The sequence below is a fragment of the Anarrhichthys ocellatus genome, unplaced genomic scaffold, assembly GCF_004355925.1.
Source record: "Anarrhichthys ocellatus isolate YVR2014 unplaced genomic scaffold, GSC_Weel_1.0 scaffold33, whole genome shotgun sequence".
Classification (NCBI taxonomy): domain Eukaryota; kingdom Metazoa; phylum Chordata; class Actinopteri; order Perciformes; family Anarhichadidae; genus Anarrhichthys; species Anarrhichthys ocellatus.
The window spans coordinates 4231102-4250776 of NW_022280063.1; the positions used below are offsets into that span (position 1 = coordinate 4231102).

A 19675-nucleotide genomic window follows, 5' to 3' on the forward strand; every position below is an offset into this window, starting at 1 on the left:
GCAGGAAACACTACAGTACATGAACCAGCGCATGCCATGTTTGTTTATGTTAACTGTCCGTATTCTATATAGAACAGTACAACAGTGGGGAGGTTTTACACATCTGAGAAATATACAATTACCTTAATCCATTGTCTCATGGTACAAATGCACAAATTGCTAAGAGGGAGTGAGAAAGGGGGGGGATTAAACTGTTCCTGATTTTGTTGTGGGTGGGAGGGGGGGGGCTGCTGAGTCCCCCCCAAGGAACCCCCTTGGGGACCCACCATTACAGAAAAGACCAAAGGTGGTGTATATGCATCGCCTTACCTTGTTGACGTCCCCTTCCTGACATCACACATCATGCACTTAAAAGCCTCTGCCGTGTTCTTGTACGTGCACACGCTGCAGTCCCAGAACCCCTCGTCGGTGGAGGGCTTCGGTTGACGCTTCGGCCTTTAAAAACAATAAAATGTACCAACAAAAAGGGAGGGGGGGGGGAGAAGGAAATTAAAAAAACGTAAAGAGATGGTGGGAGAGAAGAAGAAGGGGGGCGAGAGGAGACAACAGTGTATTCAGCTCGCATCTACGAAGGCTATCGATAGCAAACATCTGGGTAAGCCTATAGGATTTATGAAAATCTGCAAGCGCGCTGTGATCCGACACTGTAATTGGCGATGAGGTTTTAACACCCGCGCGCACACATACACAACCCGCACGCGAACACAGACACATGCAGTGAGAGAGAGAGCGGAGGGAGGGAGAGAGAGAGAGAGAGAGAGAGAGACCGTGGAGAAAACCCATTTTTTTTTCGTGCGCTTGTCGATGTCCGCTCCCCGCTCCTAGCTTGAATATCTGGGACACAATCACTCGGTCGTTACCTTGTGGGACTCCTCTTGTCGCCCATACCAGACCAGGGTTTATCTGGAGGTGCTGAGACGAGTAGAAGTCTTGTTATTTCCAGTAATTTTAGCAAAGAAGCGATGCGCCCGTGCCGCTCGGCTTCCAGCTGTCGTGGAAACTCCGCTTGGGAAAGGGTCACGTGACTCGCTTTAGCCAATCAGAGGCTGGGTTACTTCCGAGGGCTGACATTCCTCTTGATGAATATATGCCGCCTTCTGGTACCCGTTGTAAGCTCGTACTTCTGTAAACTGAGCGTGTTGGAGATTAATAACATCATACGAATTGGTTATTTTGACAAACGTGACCCGTTAACAAGCGTTTCTTACGCCGGCTAGCCGTATGTACCCATGTTTGCACACCGTCAATCGGGAAAAATAATTCTAAAAAACACATCCTCATGCTGTTTGATTTAAAAGTCCTTGCCACATTATTGATTCACTGTGAATACGAATAAAATATGTAGTGGCTCATGCAAAACAGAACACGGAACATACAATTAAAATTAGGATTAACGTTCTGTACACATAACAGCCTACAGTAACTAGTTAAATTAATGATTGTACTGCGTTTACTGCATACTTTGACTACTAGTGGTCGCATCTCAGGGAATTATATTTCTTTGCAACTATTACCTCTGTTTCATAGACTGTGTAAATCCATTATCCTCGTAACGAGAGCAATAGCTTGTTAATTTCCGAAAGCACTTAAATGCAACAAAAGCCATAGAAGATAATGTTGCGTCTGCAGCAATGTGTTAACCGCTCTTATCGGCTCACTCCACTGGGAATTGTCTCATAGCCCTGCATCTTTGGATTTGACTCGCAGCCTGCAGAAATGCCGCAGCCGTTTAGATCACAAGCGGGCACATTAAATATCGGGGAATCCCTCGCTTTATTTGCGTGCAGACGCAAGCGAGCATCAGAAAAACACATTTCCAAGCGAACCACAACGTTGACTCTCATCTATCTTCTGCTTTTTTTAAATGTAAGGCTAAAATTAGGGGCCGCAGGGACGCTCAAACCTTTTCATATCAACTGGTTCTTCATTCTGTTCCGACGACTAGACTTCAATGATGCATTATGGTGATGCAATATTTAGGATTTACACACACTGTCTGCAAGGAAGTTCAGAATTGGTCATCCCAGTGTCGCCCATCGTTTAATCCTTGTTGAAAATGTACCAAGTAGAAAAAATGGTCATATGAAATACACAACCTTATGCTCAACAGTAGACTATAAAAAACGCTTTTGACATTTTATGGACAAAATTTGTTTTATGTAAAAAAAAATAGTCCAACCACTAAATTGATCAATGATTAATAAAAATGGATATTTCCAGCATCAGCTCCCAATTATTTCATCGAGCTAAGAAAAGTAGTAAATTACCTTCTTCAGGATTCTTTATCTGATTCTGCATTTAACACTCAATCAACCAACAATTGTTTTGGTTTGTCAGTAGGAAACAAGGTTTTATTGACTGACATAGAAAAAAGCACACACATTCAATCAACTATTACAGTATTTCTGGAAACAGAAAAAAAATGTCTTAGTTCTATATACAAGAAGAAAAAAAATCATGTTTTATCAGTATAAATGGAAGCATCCCAACTATAACACAATTCAATTAAAAAATAAAAAATAAAGCACTATTTGACAAACAACGATGTCCAACTTGTGTATTATTGTTATTATGCTTAGTCACTAAGCTCCTCCTCGTCGCTGAAGTATGCACTCTTTTTGATCCTTGGTTTCTTAGAGTCTGAGGATGTTGAAGCGCCTTCCTCTTGAGACACACGTGCCTGCTTCCTCTGCGTCTCCTCTTCCTCGATACGCTCTTGCTGGAGGGTCACAAAAGACAGAAGAGATATAACAATGCGAAAAGATCAAAAGTCATAAAATATCAAAGTATAGTGTGCTATAGAAATGTCATAAAAAGGTCATAATATAGCATGTTATATGGGGGAGTGAGTATGTCGCATTTTTCATAGAGGTATCTATTTTGGATTTCTATATCTACACACTTACCTGAAAAGCTATGGCTTGGCTCAGACTATCTAAGGTTGGGTCTTCTCCCTCTTCTTCACTTTCTTCTTCCTCTTCTTCACTATAAAAATGGAAAAGATGGAGGAATCAAAACAGCACAATTTCATGTACAATATCTCACAATATCAGCTATTTAAGACTTACACATGCTCAGGTTGTTCAGCCTTTTTCTTTTTTTTCTTTTCTTTCTTCTTCGGAGGTTCCCTCTCTCCCAGAATGTTTTTGGGGCACGCGTAGCTCAGATGACCGGTGTCCTGTCATGTTTCATTTAAAAAACACACACAGTCAGACAACTCTCTCTGGGATACTCTTTTTTTTCCCATTCAGGGCAGAAATAAAGATTATACTTGCAACTGTAATTCAATAAAACTTAATAATCTCACAAGATAAAATGTTTACTATGCACTCACCCCACATTCGTAACATTTAGTCTTGTCTGTATAGTTCCGTCTTTTTATGAACTCTGTTGCTCGCCCATTGTCTACGGCAATGCTCGCTTTCACTGTTCTGCCAAACAACTGGGAGACAAACACATTAGAAACTCTGACAAGTGAACATCAGACACAACACAAGCGGTAACGTACAGTAACGTGAACACTGGTGGTCTTAATGTGACGGACTCACCTGCTTATTGTTCACTGCTCGTGCACAGTTATGAGCCGATTCTCTGTCCAGGAAGAGAACAAACGCTACTCCTTTACTCTGGCGAGTATCTTTATCCTTAACAATTGTAACCCTGCATGAAGCATCACAGTTATTAATACCTACATAACTATTACAAGTCTTCAGAGCCTTTAACAGAATGTTGTGGGTTATTCATTCACTACTGTTTGGCTTACACATTGCTGTAAGATATAAATAATACAAAATAAACTATGAGAAAGACATTACTTACTTTACAACCTTTCCATATTTGGTGAATAGCTGAAATGAGACAAAGTTATGTTTCAGTAAGGAAGTGGCCTGGATTCAGAGACCACGGTGGAATTTGACTCTCACTTGTGTTTTAGCCAAATAAAAGCATTATTAACATGTCATAACACTGACCACAACATTGTTGTAGGAGTGATGAGGAACTAACCTTGTGTATGTCATTGTTGGTGAGAGAGAATGGCAGGTTCGACACATACACGGTGCTTTTGCTTGGTGCCAAACCCCCGCTCATACTGGACGAATATGGCACACTGAAAGACAAAAAAGAAGCCAAATAATCCTAAAAAATAGGTTAATGCACAACTAGCTACTTTGCTAGTTTGGTAAGTCCACCATTCATGTCGCGTTACAAATTGTAACGTAACTGCAAGCAGCAGAATAAATTAAACGACTTACCTACACAGCCTCCAACGTTTGTATAATATATTAATGTGTTTATACTCGTAGATTTATGTGTATTTGTAAGAAGTTGACGTTTAGCAAAAAGAAACAAACGCCATGTCTGTACGTCGCAGCTTTATGACGTGTGCTCACTCCTCGTCCAATAAAATCAGACGTTCTACATGTAGCTCTCCGAGAAGGCTAAGCTAACCAAGCCATAGTAGAAGGTGAGATTGTTTTGTCAATTTGCGTGGAGTACATCACCTTTTAATGTGGGTTATTCAGCACATATTGATCTAGGAGATGCAATATGTTGCCGTATATAGTTGTTTGTGATTTTGTATGTCGGCATAGATTAGTTAACTTGTTCTCGGATGAAATAAAACGTGCGGATGTTTGCAGCATACATGGAGGCGAGCTAATTAGCAACGCTAGCTGTCTGTTCTACGTGGAGCTACAGTAGTTAGTAGTTAATTCACCATCAAAGGACACATTGCTGTTGTTTGTGTAACTTATTGGCTGTGTGTTATCGAGCTAGTGTTACGTTTAATACGGTGTTGTTGGTCAAACGTACGACAAGCTAGTCTGCAGAAAGAAACCTCAGCCAGCTCAGCTGTTGGATCACATCCCATGGTCCAGCAGTACTCCCTGTGTTGTCTTAAGTAGAAAATATAAACCTCAATATTTCCACGTTTTTGAAATATCTGATAACCGATTGATGGGCTTGATTATAGAGATTCTCTCCTAAACGGTTGCATGACAACTTATTCCATGTGTATAGACTTGACACTGTTTAAAAAAACAAATCTTTTTACAGATTTTGTTGAAGATTGTATTTTCTCTATATCACCCCGATTCTCAGAGGCCCTTGAGTCCAAAAGTAAGTTGGTGATCAACCTTTGCCTTTACAGTCCACTCATTTAACACTGTTTTGTTTTACGCTAGGACGACAACACAAGAGATCTAACACAAATAATACCGCATGCAAGATTTTTGACAATATTCAGAGCATTTCTATATTAATTGTTGCAGTGTACACCTGAGGTCCAAACCAAAATGCCTTGAGGAAAGTTCTGTCCAGTCATCAGATTAGATATAAACCATCATTCTCTGTTCTTGCATATCTTGTAATAACGTCTGCTGTCCAAAGAAGTTGACATGAACAAACACACCGTCGATGAACACAGTAACTAGTTTTCATTATTTATTTTGTGGAACCACACCTGCACGGTTGCATGTACGAACGTAACGTTACATCATCTCTCACTGTCTGCCTTTTGCAGTGACGTACAGGAGAGACAGGAGTATCCGAGAGGTGTATGATGATCGCTTTTTGGCAGAGAGACCGGTGAGTGTGAACATAGTGACTGCACATAAAAACACAAGTACATAGATGTATTTGTCTTCCAAGCAGCCTGGATACATTATTTTATTTATATATATATATATATATTGTACCCATCCTCGTAGGGTCCTTACCCACGGGCAGCTGGGGCAGCGGAGAGAAGGGCCCCCTTTGGCAGGCCGGAGGACGACTATGGCCGCGGTGGTGGCGGCGGCGGTGGCTACGAATACGAAGGAGGTCCGCGCTTTTTCCCAAATGGAGGCCCACGAAATTATCATGAAGAACAGAGGAGCTACCACGGTGGTGACAACCTTCATTTCTCTGCCGAGCGCAGACCTGTTCCGCCTTCAAGGAGGGTGAGAACATAAATGTCATAAAAGTAACATTGTGGTTAGGAACTTCCAAAGACTTGTTTCAAGTTTAGTTTATTTATAGAGCACATTTAAAAAAAGAAGTTGAACAAAGTGATTTTAAAAAAAAGCTGTAAAATATATTGCTAACATAAATGCAACCAGAACATGATAGGAGGCCAAAACAAGAATGAGATAATCATAATTAAACACGGGCCAAGAAGTTAGCTTTGAATGTCAGAAATATTAGCAGCTGCCACTTTACAAAGTAACTGTTGAGTTACATTGATAAACAAACTCGTCACACAGATTGTACGTATTTTATTTTTGTCATTGTGCTCCCTGTTTTTCATATATGCTTTAATTAACAATACTATTAATACTACTACATGCGCCAGACTGACTAACTGTACATACATTTACACCAAAGGTCTTAAACGTGCTGCAGACGTATTACAACTGCATGTCATGTTAATGTTGTTGGTTTGAAAGCTACGCTCATAATTGGCCAGCTGGGGGCGCTATAGTTGAAGGTTCAAGTTGAAATATTTTCAAGCCTTTCCTTTTTGCAGTCGTTTTCTGTTCATCTTTTATAGCTGATTAACTAACGTAGTGACTTTTCCTGAAGACACGTTCTAAAATTCACTAAAAATTATATATTGGCATCCATATTTATCAGTTTGATGGTCATGAATCCATGAGCTGCTATTACAGGGGCAAGTTTCGATGTATGGAAGTTACACGAACCTTTTAAAATCAAAACTTGCATCATTGTCCGTAGCTTCAGACTGATTATTTATAACTAGGTTTCATAACACCTATATTTTAGGACATAATCAAATCATTTGATTGACATTTTCTTCCTTGTGTAGGAGGAGTACCCTTACAGAGGACCCAGGGAAGACCAGCACCCAGGACGGCCTTTGGAGTTTAAGTAAACTGCAGCTAATATTTCTTCCATAAAATACCGAACCATTTTTCAAAGTAAAATCACTCATTAGATTTAGATGTTATCATTATGAATAGCTGGGGAGTTGTACAAGTCCTCTGTGTTTTACTCCTTTTTAATTAGACTAAGAAGGGCGGTGCTGCAGGAGCAGGCCTCTATTCTATCTTTGTTTGAATAGCAGCAATTATCAATCAAGGTCTGCCCCGACCCATATTGGCCCGTCTCACCCTATTCACAATCCTGGCGCTCCACACCCACCTCTGCTGACCTGTTGTAACTGAACGGTGTCTCTCGATCGGATTGCAAATATTTAGGCTACTGATTGTTGACAATATTCACTCAAAACCCTTGGCCGTGCTTCCACTCAGGCGTTTTGGTAAAACTTATGTCACAGTTTGTTAACGCTCAAAGCCACAGCCAAATGATCACAGTTGACATCAAATGCAGTCGTGAATTTACCTGCTTGTAATGTTGGGCATCTAAGGCTTTCAGCTGAATAACATATATAACAGTGTGTTGGCCAGGCATAGAAATACATAAATGGCAATAATATTAAGGGGAAAACCGGCCATTTGTCAATGAAAGGCATTACCAAAGTGAGCCCCCCCCCCCCCCAAAAAAAAAAAAACAATTTTTAAAGGTGTGCTGAAGTACAGTAAAACACTAATGGTGCATTTGCATGGTGGGAAACACTCATCCTTCTTGGTTATTGAGAACATTGATTAGGTTTTCACATCGCGCCTGTGCGGTTTGACGCTGCCAAAAGTAGTTTTTGAGTTAATATTTGACTGCTGATTGAAATTCACATATAAAACAACAAAGGTGTGAAATACGATAACACAACCTGCCATGATACTCGATGCTCTGCGGTCTTTTTATGATCACTCCATCTGAAATCCCCTCATTAGCATATACATTGACCGTTGGTCGGGGGCCAAACTTAAACATGAACTGTTGCAGGACAGAAAGTCTCACAAGATTCCCCTCTTAGCAGGCAGACAGAGAAATGAAGGCTTTCACTCCAAGCTAACATTTAGAGTTGTGAAAGGGCACTGAGGTCAGTTCCGGCCTGTTGATTGGTGGGTTTGGCGTGGGTGAAGGTCAGAGGTCACCTGAGAGTGAGACGTGGTGGGTAGCTGGTAAAAGGTTTTGCTCAATGCATGTACAGGTTTATTTTCCCATTCAAGAAGGTTTTGTTCTTGTGAAGCATGAACTAAATGCTCCACACAGTTGATTATTATATGACCTTGTGACCACACATTAAACATTGGATCTACCGTATAATAAAACCTCCAGCTTCTCATGAATATTTAGACCCTCTGGGAAATCCGTTTGCAATCACGATAAGTGTCGCCTTTCTTTTATCTTTCTTTTCGTGTTCTCATGCATTAGCATTGATATTTTAGAAGTAGATCCTCGATATCAAAGCCAGACTGGCGTTCAACCCGGATATTGTTTGAAGTCGGGTTAGGATCCGGACAGAAAACCGAACCGACTGAAGTGGTTTAGTCTGCATTTTTAGATCTCATCTGGCTATTGGATGACTTCCACCGCTTATATGGTAATATGTTATGTGTGAAGTCATAACCATACTTTGCTAAAGGAAGAAGAACATGCTCATAAATTGTCACCAGGGATAAGGGTGCATACATAATTCTGACAGCACGGGTATTTTAAGGTTGTTTGAATAAGGTGAAATACAAATTGACCAAATGGTATTGGTCGCCATGTTGTTCAGCATGTATCCGCAACCGACCGCAACATTTGTGTGTATTTATTCCCTCAGCAACCGTGCCCCACCACCTCACAACGTGCGAAACCAGGGCATCTACCCACCGCCCCGATCGCTCCCAGAGAGCGGCGAAGACACGCTAGTGCAAGCCATCCTCAACCTGGACCGAGGGTACGAACGAATGCATGCTTCATCTCCTCAGAGGGCTTTCATGTGCAATCATTGCAGCCTTTTAATGCTGCAGTCAGAGAGGAAGTGAAAACTCATAGGGTCAGAGTAAAAACCTGCATGCGTGCGTGTGTGTGTAGTCCCCAATGCTAGATGGCAGTGTTGTGCTACGTTGGCACGAAAGAGGAAAGGGACAAGTGGTTGCGTTTACTGCGACGTCTGGTCCGTGACTCGTTTTCCCCTCTTGCTTTTTTTCCAGGGAGGACCCCTACAGGAGGAAGGTGGCCCCGTTCCCCCCGCTCAGAGAGCGGTCTCCCGTGCGCCGCGAGGTGGCCCGTTCCCCCCAAAGTCGCTCCGGCTCCAGCGTCAGCAGCAGAGGAGGCTACTCGCCAGACAGAGCCAAGAGCCTGCCATTTCCCTCGCAGCAAGACAAGAGTATGTAGAGTCCTTGGAGTTCCCCCCCCCCCCCCTTGTGGTCCATCCTGTCTTCATCTTCCTAGTATTGTCAAACATTCATGGTCACTGCCAGCTGTTGTAACGTAAGCCACGACTACTTTATTGGCCATTTAAAAATGATGATTTAGGTCTTTACAGATCAGGTTTTAACTTCTGGACAATCGCCCCCAAAGATGTACATTCATTGCCAAGACCTTTTTTTTTTTTTTAATGTCACTGTCTTATCCATGACTGATAATCTGGCTGGCTGGCTTTTCAGATGTGGATGGTCCAGAGGGGGTTTCTGAGCACCTTTGGGGGGCGCTCTTTCCTCAACAGAGTGGACATGAAACTTTGGGTCTGTACATTGAGCCATGTGAACAAGCTTGGACCTGGGTGACCGTAAGCTTGATGCATTGTTCCTCACACATCTCCTTGCATCCTTGTCATGTCGGAGCAATGTTAGAAGGAGATGTTGTGGCTTTCTATGCTCGAAAAGATGTCGGCCACTAAGTCACGAGAAGGAGGACGGAATGAATTGATTATAAAGTATAATATAACCCCTCAGAGTAATTGACCACGATAAACTCCGATGTCCTATTTGACACTGAAATTGTTTCACTCAGGTCTGAAGTAAGTTGCATCATGAATTCTGTTTATTTATTAGTTCCTAGTAGTGACTTTGCTGTATTGGATTCCCTCCTTCCTAAACCATTTCTACTCTGTTTGTGGAGGTACATCAGCACTCTCCATGGTTCCTACACTGGTCTGTAAATGTACGCCGCCATTTAAATTTCTAGGCTTGGAGATTAAGTTTTTAAAAGTAATTAAACAGACCAGCTGAGCAGGTGTTACCCTGATGCTGTGTAGAACATTACTCTCCCTTCAGTTCTGAGTCATTAGGCACAACACTGTCTGGAAATAACACATTTGATGAGGGTAGAGTGAAGAAAGGGTAGACTTTACGGTCCGTATCAAAGCTGTATTTCAAAGTACTTATATGCAAGCATTAGGACACGCAGCCTCTTTTAATGCCTGTTTGCATCGCAGGTTTTTATTTTATTTCAACTATTTATGTTACTGACATCGGACATTGACTGTGCTAAGTTTACATAACTAATTTCCCAGCATGTCGGCAATACAGCTTTGATTAACTGGACTGTAAAATGCATGACTGCTAGTGTAACCTTTGTTTTCTGCATGTTTTTATACATCTCTACCTCCTTATTTGCACAAGTAGCACATTGTTATTTAGGTCTGCTACCATCTTCAGGGCCAGCCTTCGCTCCTTTTTTCAAATTTTTAATTTGATTGGTGCTTTTTACTCATGAAGTTAGCTCAGTAGACCTTAGAATTACAAGTAGACATCATGTGACAAAAGACTGTTTCTACATGTGTTTGATCCCAACCTCTTGAAAGGAGAACATAACATCATTGATGTTTTATAGCGGAGCATTCGGGCAGTGAGTGGTCTTGCTAGGTTGACTTTTTTTCAGAGCAGGATGACTTGCAAGTACAGTTCAGAATAGTTGTGGACAGCATTGGAAAGTGGTTTCACCATTAAATGTAAGCGCTACACCTACACGGTACAGCCTCTGTGCCAGTTCTTTCAATTGATTCTTTTTTTTTTTTTTCCCAATGCAAATGGACGAGGGCGAGATGAAATTACATGCAGCGGGGTTGTTTCAGAAATATACAAAGGTTACACTCGTTAAACTTAACCTATTCCCAGGCTGGGTAACCGGAGAGACACGGAGTGGTCTGTAATGTGTCCAGCAGCCAGCCTTCCTCCCCGCTCTGTCTGCCACTTTGTCAGGCCTCATAAAGATGCCACCAAGTCGTGTGTGTGGACGAAGAGGGAGAAGGGGTATAGGATGTCTGATGGATATTCCTGAAGCCAAAGCTTCCACATCGGGGTGTTTTTGTTTCATAGAGGGGCTGCTCGGAGCTCGTGTTTGTTGGTGTAGACTTGATTGGTCGGCTGCAAAGCCTTGGATGGACTATAGGAGAAGTGTGAGAGGAGGTTGTGTCTAGTTTGGAGCGCGATTGCGAACCATCTGTGTCTTGATTTTTCCAGATGTTCTAGCCTCTGTACCCATCCGGATCCTGGATCCAAACATCAACACCTTTACAGAGCCCTGATAATCATAAACTCATACTCACTAACTGTCGGGACATACTAATTGTCCTTTTTCCTTCCTCTCATTTATCCTCATTCCAAATATATATATATATTTTTTTTTCCTCATGTTATTTTGCACCTCACTCACGTCTCACTTTGTCAAACTCTCTTTTTTGTCTTTTTTTTTTTTCTCATTTCTCCAGACAAAATTCCTGGCCTGTCAAGAGAGGGCTCCCCACACAGCGCAACCTCAAACAAGGTACAAAACTGCAATACTGCTTGAATTTGACTTTAAAAGTTGACTCCAACAAGCAAAAATGCAACACAAGCCGTTGTTTCTTTTTGAAAATATACGCTTTTTGTCTTGTATTGTAAATACAGCAATTCAGCCCCAAAATGTCCTGTTCTGTTTTATTATACATCGTGGGCTCTGCCTCTTGTCACTGTACAGCAGGATGCATCTGGAACTTCTTAAATTCCATCCTTCTAATAAGTGCTTAGTCCCATTCAAGTATGTTAATGGATTTTAAAGTGGCCCTCACGCAGAGCATAAAAGCCATCGGGCCTATGCTTTGTTTACCTGTGCTGTAAGCAGACTTCAATCACAAGAACCTGCAGCGATGGAGGGGGAAAGGGGCTCAAGTGTCGACGAAAGTACGAGCCGCGCTTCCTTAAAGTGCTCTTTTAAACAAGAAATATATAAATACTTTTACTGGTTTGAGTAAGTATTGAATGTAGATCCCTCCTGCGCGTTTTGCAAATGACTGCTGATATCATCCATCTCTGCAGAGTGTAAATAGAATCAGATGTGATTAGGCGCAATGCATCTGGCTACGGCCACCCAGAAGTGAAGAGGCTAACTCGGTAGCCAAAGTCCCAGTTTTATCCTAGGATCTCGGTCCCTGACTAGCCTCCCTGTGGAACTCATTGGGGTGTGTTTACACCGTTTACAATGAACAATCATTTCCTTTTTTTTCCTGTTGAAGGGTCTGGCTGACTGTGTCATGGTAGCTGTGGCATGTTGGGCTCTTTGATATCTTTTGTAAATCCATGCGCTTGCTTTATACTCTAGAAATTACAAGATACAGAATAGAAACATAGTCCTCTCCTCCTTTTATGTGCATTTTTTTTTTTTTTGGTAAGAACCACCCACCATCACCCAATCAACTGCTGTGATGAAAGTTTTAGAGCCCCACCGCTCCACACACACACTGATACACACTGCTGCGTTTTGCCGTTTGATCTGGCCTGTGGTGCATTGTTTCTTCTTTGTTCTGGGGGCACAAACCCGTAACCTTGGCTAAGATGAAAGGCCCGTATCCCCCCCCCACAGTAAAGCTTGCACTCAAGGCCCCCCGGCCACTGCCTGCTGTGGGGATTCAACAAACACACTCGCAGGCTCCGTGGAGCCATCCCAGACAGAGGAGGGGGTCTAAAGAGCACCGCCGGCTGTGGTCAGAGAGCACAACCTGTAACTGAAAAGGTCGCCAGAAGGTTTCATCCCCTACACGAGGCATCGGGTCCCTGTCATTACAGAATTTCACCAACACGAGATAATTGCCGAGATTTCTTTGTGATGGTTCACCAGACCAAGCAAGTTCTTTAGGTCTAAAACCTTTTTTTTTTTAAATAGATTTTTAGTATTTACATTGAAAAGAGATTACCCATACTTCCCGATTGATGACATTTTAGTCCAGTTTGCACAAAATAGATCTGCCAAGCTGTCTAACATGCCTTCCGGGTCGTGCTGTGCCCAGCGAGATGTAGTGAAAGACTCAGACGGGGATATTTCCTTCACTGACGAAACGTACATCCACGAGCGTACACGCTGGACTCCTCCCGAGCATAGCTTCAGGGAGAGAATAGGACGGAGGGATAATTGGATGATGCTTTATGAGTTGCGCCACACTCAGCTTCGTGATGCACCGCCCCCTCCCCCTTGTGACGTCTTTCCTCATTCATCAAGAGATTTAATATTGTGACTTAGTCCGTGGCCTGTTTCCCTGTAATGTATGAGTGGACTTTAGTCATGGCTGGGCAGTTCTGCTCCCTGGCCTTGGAACTCTTAATAGTATCAGGAAATGAGCAAAAGAAATTGTGCGGTGATCCAAGTTGGCCTCATTTCTCCCTTTTTTTTTTTTTTCTCCTTCTTTTGGCTTTCAACATTCATACTTATGGGCACGAGAGTTTCCAATCTGTCCATTAGGTGGCTCATCGTGGCTTGCCTTAGCCAGATTTCCTTTTAAGATACATAAACGGCTGAAGTATCAAATTCTACAATTTACATTGAGCGATAAGTGCAACGCTAAGCCGGGAGGTTTTAGTCATAATTTGGCTAAGTAATGATAACAGTGTACGATATGAAGATCCACATCTGCTGTGATGAATATGACGTACGAGCTGCAGCTTCTTAGTGGAAGAATAAAGGGATTCATAGGAGTTACAGCACTATTTGTAGACGTAACACATCGGTATGCTCTGACACTTCAGCTTCAGAAGCTGAGCTTCATCCTTCGGTACGCCTCATCAACCACATCTTTCCTGTACAGTTAAACAGTCAGTAGATCAGGTCACAGCGCTGCGCACGCTGCAAGTTGCTGACCTACGTCCTTTCACATTCTCTGTCTCGGGTTATTGCTAGCCTTTGTCATTTCTGCCAACTTGGCAGTAGTAGTACTACTGTAGTGCTGCATGATTTTTAAAAACTTCATTCCTCTCGTGCTTGTGAAATTGTTGCTGACCTTTCTGCATCCTCCTCTGAGCAGTGACTCACGCCGCTCTCTCCTCTACCTCCTGTAGGAGGAGAACCATCCTCCAGAGGGAGAAAAAGAGGAGCCTCTGGTGGCTCCGGTCGTTGAGGAGAGCCAGAAGTCGTCTTCGGACAACTTTCAAGAGCGGCGATCCCTGGCCATCGCGGCCAAAGCTCAGGAGATAGAGAAGGTACCTGTCCAACTCCAGTTTACACTCAGATGATCTGTGGACTGGGGGGGAGGGCGGGGGCAAGTAGTTCAGTGTAAAAAAAAAATAACATCGTGTGTGTGTGTGTGTGTGTGTGTGTGAACATTTTGTGCCAGTGGAAAACAACTGCATTTCCAATCCTCTCATTACAAGTTATTCATTTGTAAGAGTTTTCTATAAACGTCAACCTGGTGCATGCACGGTCCGTGCTGTGCGCTTGGCAAACGATCCCGTACATGTGGTGGCCTCGACTTCTCTGGCTCACACCTGGATTATTTTACTGGATGGGCTTTACTGGAACAGCCGGCCATTATGTTCCCAACAAGGCAGGAAATTAACTTCTCTGTCCACCAGTCACAGGGGCGGGCACATCCTGAAGTCCACCAATCGACAGCTAGATATCAGTTTCGGAGCAGAATGGTGGTTAATTATCTGCCGAAGTAGCTGGTCGCCAAATCTATCACCAGTTTCCTGGTTGCTCTTGCTAATCTCCCATCCTGACTGGCATGACGGCAACAATTGCTCATTATACCCTCTGCTAGCTTAATGTCCCACATGGCTCCAACATCCCAACTCTCTCCCTCTGAGTTTGACTCATCTTTGCATACACACACACACACACACACACGAAGGCCCGCACACAGAGATTTAGAACATTAGGATAATGTGTATCCTACAGGAACACACAATGGAAAGCAGGAACACGAGTAAAGCACAGGCATGGTATAGATTTGAGCATACAATAAATCGAGAGCTTAACGGAGCTAAAAACCGCCCCCGAGGCTCCAGCTCTGCTCAGTTATCTAATGAAGGCCATTCCTGCACCAGTGAGCGCTACCGCTGCTTTACTGGGACCATTAAACCCGAGCCAGCTCTGCCCTGGAGCGCACACCGCGCTCTCACGTTGAGCTGCGCCACAGAGCCTATAGGCGGGTTATAACGCTGTTGCTGACGCTGCAGCTTCTGGCCCGTTTTATAGCCCGTCTCCTCCTCCTTGAGCTCTATTGTGTGAGCTTTATTTCACGTTTTCAGGTCATTTCATACAGCGTGCATTTTGGGAAGACCCATGTCAAGAATCTTTTAGGTGTTGGTCATGTATCTATGTCTGTATGACTCCTGCCCGCTTGCTTCAATCTTCAGATGTAGTCATGAAATGAAGGTCTGGAAAGAGTAGATTAGATGGAAAAAGCAGAGGGAACAGTGTATTCCGTGTTCACAGGGATATGAAGTTTCACTTTTTCTTTCCAGGATTTCTGAATTCTTTTGGAATTGTCAGTAGAAACTGATGATTATCAGCGTTTCTTCCTCCTCCTGTCCCTTTTTTCTTCGGCTTTTGTGATATTCAGACCAACCTGCATGAAGGTTGTCTGTGTGGTTATGAAAGGCTGGCTTGTTTAGTCGTGACCGTGAGTTAATTCAGCCTGCTTTCTGTCACACACACAACCAGGTTAGAAATCAGAGGCTTAGTAACATTTTGCCCTGGATATTTCCTATATTTCTGTCCACAAAATCTTTGTTTGTTGGTAAAGACTTTAACCCTTTAAAACCTTTTGTAAACACTAATCAAAACCCGAGAGTTGGTTACCTGCCAAAGAGGCAGACCAAACCAACCAGCCGCTGCAAAGCGTATACAGTAAGCACTTGTCTGCTGGCCGGTGTTATTTTCCCAGTGTGCCCAGAACACACAGCTAAACGCTCTTAATTCGGACTCTCTTTCTCTGACTGAAACAACAAGGTCGCAGTAGGCGACTCGTGTTTAGCCACTTGACATTTGTCGGCCAGATGTTTTGGTTCTCTGCACTCGATCTGGTCTAGCCATCTCTTCGGTACACACGGACACAAACACACTCCAGTCCAGTAGCTCCTCGCCGACTGTCTCTACACTTTTCACGGATCAGAAGCTGAACTTTCCGTCGTCGGCCAGACATCGCACTGGGCTGCATTATACCAGTGCCTCGCTCTGTGTGTGTGTGTGTGTGTGTGTGTGTGTGTGTGTGTGTGTGTGTTTGTGTTTGTGTAGCTAAGTGAAATTGGTCCGCTGAAATTCAACCTGAAACCGCTCTCATTGTCGACGTTGACTTTGGCTGCAGTACAGACTAACTGGTTCTAGTGAGTGACAAGGCATGAGGGGCAATAAAGGGTATTATGTTTTACTCCTCACAGGCCATGCTGCGATACAAAGGGAGTTTTATTTCATTTGGTGAGGAATCTAAATATGTTTGGCAACAAGACAGAAAGCAAAGACTGTTCCAGTCTTCTTTTTAGGAACAAAGATGGCAGAACTGGACTGAGGCCCCAACTCTTTCACTCCCACACGCTCCCCCCTAATCCTTGCTTTAACTCTCTATTTAAAATACAGTTTAAAGACGTTTTTTAGAAGCACGGACGGCTCTGGACCGACTCCGCCCGAAGTCAAGTACTCGCCTTTTTTTTCCTTCCTGATTGGATAACAAGGGAGGGATCTCAGGATGTGTGTTTTTAAATACAGGAAGTACATTTTCAGCACATTGTTATCTAGGAACGACTTTCCCTTTATTCATAGAAGTTGTTGTCAGCGCACTTGATTGGATACTTCCTCCGAAAATGTGATGAATACATTCACTGTCATCAAGCTATCAGCTGTTGAATGAGACCACAGGAGGTTGATAAGACATTGAAAGGACAGGGTGATGTACTAACTTTAGCGCAGGGCTATCGGGGGTTTGTTTTTTGAACAGATTTGTTATTCTAACTTGTTCCACTTGATCATTTATTGTACATGACGATGTACATGTACAACAGAAACGCCCAGGATGTGTTCATTTTACGAAAGCAGTCTTTCCTGAAACTGTTCCCCACAAACGTATCCAATCCAGCAGAAATCATCTTCAGTGAAGTCTTGCCGCGGTCGATAATATCAGGAGAACGTGGTTTCGGAGACGTTATAAGCCTCACACTGTTTTTGTTCACCATAGCTTTTATACAGTAGACATATTTTTGTTTGATGCCCGCTCTGGAAAGTTGCCAACTCTTATTTTCCAAGTACATAAACTCAGTTTGACAGCAGATCTTCATTTTGCGATCTGTCCTCTTCTCCAACATGCTCTGTCCGGGAACATTGTGAGAAAACAAAGGCTATAAATAAACCAGCGAGGTTGAAAAGCCCAGCAGCACAGAAGCCACCGTTGGTATCCGGTGAAACTCACCCCTGTCTGGCCTAATTATACACACACACACACAGGCATATGTGTAAACGCACAGATCCGCACACAACCCTTGCCGTTGGATGGGCCCTTGTGTCCGGTCTGCGGCACGAATTAATAAGTTGTATCGGATTGACCAAGACGAAAGGAGGCACAGAGAGACTGACTAGAGAAGGAAATTAGTCATGAAATAGTGGAAGGACAGATGGAAGAAAACGGAGAAGAGAGAGCAGCACTCTACAGGGAAATGAAGGTTTCTGAGGTCTGTCAGTGTGGAGCATCAGACTGTCCAATTAGAAAAGGTCCTCATCGTGTGATGTGTATTTTATTGATTTATTGTTGGGAAATTGTAATCCTTTTTATTAGATGGCAATAATGGAGGGTCAACAGGAAACGAGGGAGAACTTTTACTTCTCCTCGAAAATGGAACCTAACATACAAAATATGACCATCAGTTTAGCCGACTGATATTTTTCTGGAAATTCATTGTCGGATCATGAGCTGGAAACAAGTTTTTGGCATTTTGCAAATCAAACCGCTTTATGTGGAAGCCGAGGGCTCCCTCTTTTCGTTTAATGAGACATTTGAGAGTCTGTGTGAAATAGAAGCTCCCAAACAAGATTCCGGCTCGTCTTCCTCATTGTCCCTTTAACACCTGTTACAAGCCCGTGAGATGCCACTAAAGCTGGGTTTTTATTGCTGATTGTGCCACCGTGTCCTATATGAAGGGCCCTTATTAAACTTGAGAAGAGAAGTGTTTATCTTTTGGCGCTACGTGACGTGTGTTGACACCAGAGCGGTCAGCTCGGGCTCATTGACACTGGAGTATTTACACCTTGGCACCAGGTTAAGCAGGAAGGAAACACCGTTTCATCTCATTTAAGAGCTTTTTTTTCTTTACCTCTGCATGTTGACACTTACGTCTTTAAAATCTGCATACAAATAGATTTGTGTTTACTGTGTGTCAAACCCTATATACTTGTTTTGGTTTTTTTCTTTAAAATCCTATATCCACTTCCAGGTGTACCGGCAAGACTGCGAGACATTTGGCATGGTGGTGAAGATGCTGGTGGCTAAAGACGCCAACCTGGAGAAGCAGCTGCAGGTTCCCCTCAGGGAGAACCTCGGGGAGATCCGCGAACGTTGCCTGGAGGACCTCAAACACTTCATCAGCGAGCTGGACGAGGTGGTCCGGCAGTCGGAACCTTCTGTCTGTGACTCGACCACCCCATCGACAGCCCTGACGGGTCATAAACTTTCAAAGACGGGAGTCAATCACAGCTCGTCTTTCTGACACGTCGGCCATCAGGTGCGTGGAAGGATTGACTTGTGAACATGGTGGATATCTTGAATACATTGTTGCTGGACTTGGAACTATAGCACAGCGAAGTGACAACAAACTCAAAATGGAATTGATGCAGCGTTGCATTGTATTTGGGGATGAACAGTGTTAATTTCAAACAGACCATTTTTTACTACTTTTCTCTGTTGAAAGATGGAGATTATGAAATGATGTTCAAAGTTGTTTCACTGTCAAATCTTTTAGTCTTAAATCACATGGAAATGGTTAACATGAGTATTTTGTTATTTAAACAATTTTGGTGAAAATATGTTGCTGAGAATAGACAGTCAGTCCTGCAGCATGAACACACTTTTCTAAAAGATAAGACGATGTTTTGTTTTGTACTATTTTCAGTTATGTACATTCTGTGGCAGTCAGACGTATGACTTGGTGCTGCTAAATTTACAGTTCTACATTCTTGTATAACTTTGTACTGTCTGGAAATGCCAGTTTGGTTACTTTTTTTTTATTGTGTTGTGTCATTTGCTTTTCAAACTTTAATTTCCTTCCCAGAAAAACCGGCACACGGCTTGATTATTTTTCATGACATAGAAAGAAGGTTGTAGTAAAGATTGTTTCTGTTAACTTTATGGTTTGGTTTATTGTGATCTAATAACACAAGTTACATAAATACCCAATCACAGACAATCCATTTTAAAGATCAGTTTATTGGTATAATTAAACTCCATTTTAGTGTTTCATTGTGTCTCCCACAGCCATACTTATATTTTGGTATTTTAGTATAGTCTCCTATAACAATGAAGCAACAAGCATCACTTTAAAATTCATTTAAAATGCAAAAGCTAGCAAATTTTCTTTCAACTTCCAGCAGATCCCAATGCTGCCCCACAAAA

At 42.8% G+C, this 19675-nt stretch overlaps 3 protein-coding genes across 6 annotated transcripts in view; 1 reads left to right on the forward strand and 2 right to left on the reverse strand.

The window, feature by feature from the left end:
• The window catches only part of yaf2 (YY1 associated factor 2), a 10849-nt gene extending 9799 nt beyond the window's left edge, over nt 1-1050 (reverse strand). The window contains exons 1-2 of the mRNA XM_031865727.1: nt 861-1050; nt 310-435 (exon numbers count right to left, since the gene is read on the reverse strand). Coding sequence (XP_031721587.1) covers nt 310-435; nt 861-886 — 152 coding nt within the window. The 5' untranslated portion in view covers nt 887-1050. The remainder of the gene's footprint in view (nt 1-309; nt 436-860) is intronic.
• Nucleotides 1051-2031: 981 nt separating this feature from the next.
• Nucleotides 2032-4356, reverse strand: zcrb1 (zinc finger CCHC-type and RNA binding motif 1). Its single transcript, XM_031865632.1, has 8 exons — nt 4254-4356; nt 4006-4108; nt 3820-3848; nt 3549-3660; nt 3335-3442; nt 3069-3178; nt 2907-2985; nt 2032-2719 (listed from the first exon to the last, which is right to left on the reverse strand). The coding sequence occupies exons 2-8, from the start codon at nt 4087-4089 to the stop codon at nt 2576-2578; spliced, it is 666 nt and encodes a 221-aa protein (XP_031721492.1). The 5' UTR covers nt 4090-4108; nt 4254-4356; the 3' UTR covers nt 2032-2575.
• Nucleotides 4357-4380: 24 nt separating this feature from the next.
• pphln1 (periphilin 1) lies at nt 4381-19406 on the forward strand. Of its 4 annotated transcripts, XM_031865637.1 has the most exons (11): nt 4381-4465; nt 5056-5118; nt 5389-5424; nt 5522-5586; nt 5709-5939; nt 6806-6867; nt 8669-8785; nt 9042-9217; nt 11543-11598; nt 14139-14279; nt 18501-19406. In XM_031865637.1, exons 3-11 carry the CDS (start codon nt 5397-5399, stop codon nt 18771-18773), a joined length of 1149 nt encoding a protein of 382 aa, XP_031721497.1. In that variant the 5' UTR covers nt 4381-4465; nt 5056-5118; nt 5389-5396; the 3' UTR covers nt 18774-19406. The 4 variants fall into 4 exon arrangements, with proteins under 4 accessions (XP_031721497.1, XP_031721498.1, XP_031721494.1 ...); XM_031865638.1 differs by lacking the exon at nt 5389-5424; XM_031865634.1 differs by lacking the exon at nt 4381-4465 and having other exon boundaries at nt 4472-5118.
• Nucleotides 19407-19675: the final 269 nt, after the last annotated feature.

Coding starts and splice junctions, on each gene's coding strand:
- zcrb1 (XM_031865632.1), bottom strand. CDS start 4,089: ATGAGCGGGGGTTTGGCACCAAGCAAAAGCACCGTGTATGTGTCGAAC. Junction 3,443..3,548: donor GAGCAGTGAACAATAAGCAG/GTGAGTCCGTCA, acceptor TTTGTCTCCCAG/TTGTTTGGCAGAACAGTGAA. Junction 2,720..2,906: donor GCCAAGCCATAGCTTTTCAG/GTAAGTGTGTAG, acceptor GTGACCCTCCAG/CAAGAGCGTATCGAGGAAGA.
- pphln1 (XM_031865634.1), top strand. CDS start 4,995: ATGACAACTTATTCCATGTGTATAGACTTGACACTGTTTAAAAAAACA. Junction 5,119..5,388: donor AGAGGCCCTTGAGTCCAAAA/GTAAGTTGGTGA, acceptor TGCTGTCCAAAG/AAGTTGACATGAACAAACAC. Junction 9,218..11,542: donor TCCCTCGCAGCAAGACAAGA/GTATGTAGAGTC, acceptor TCATTTCTCCAG/ACAAAATTCCTGGCCTGTCA.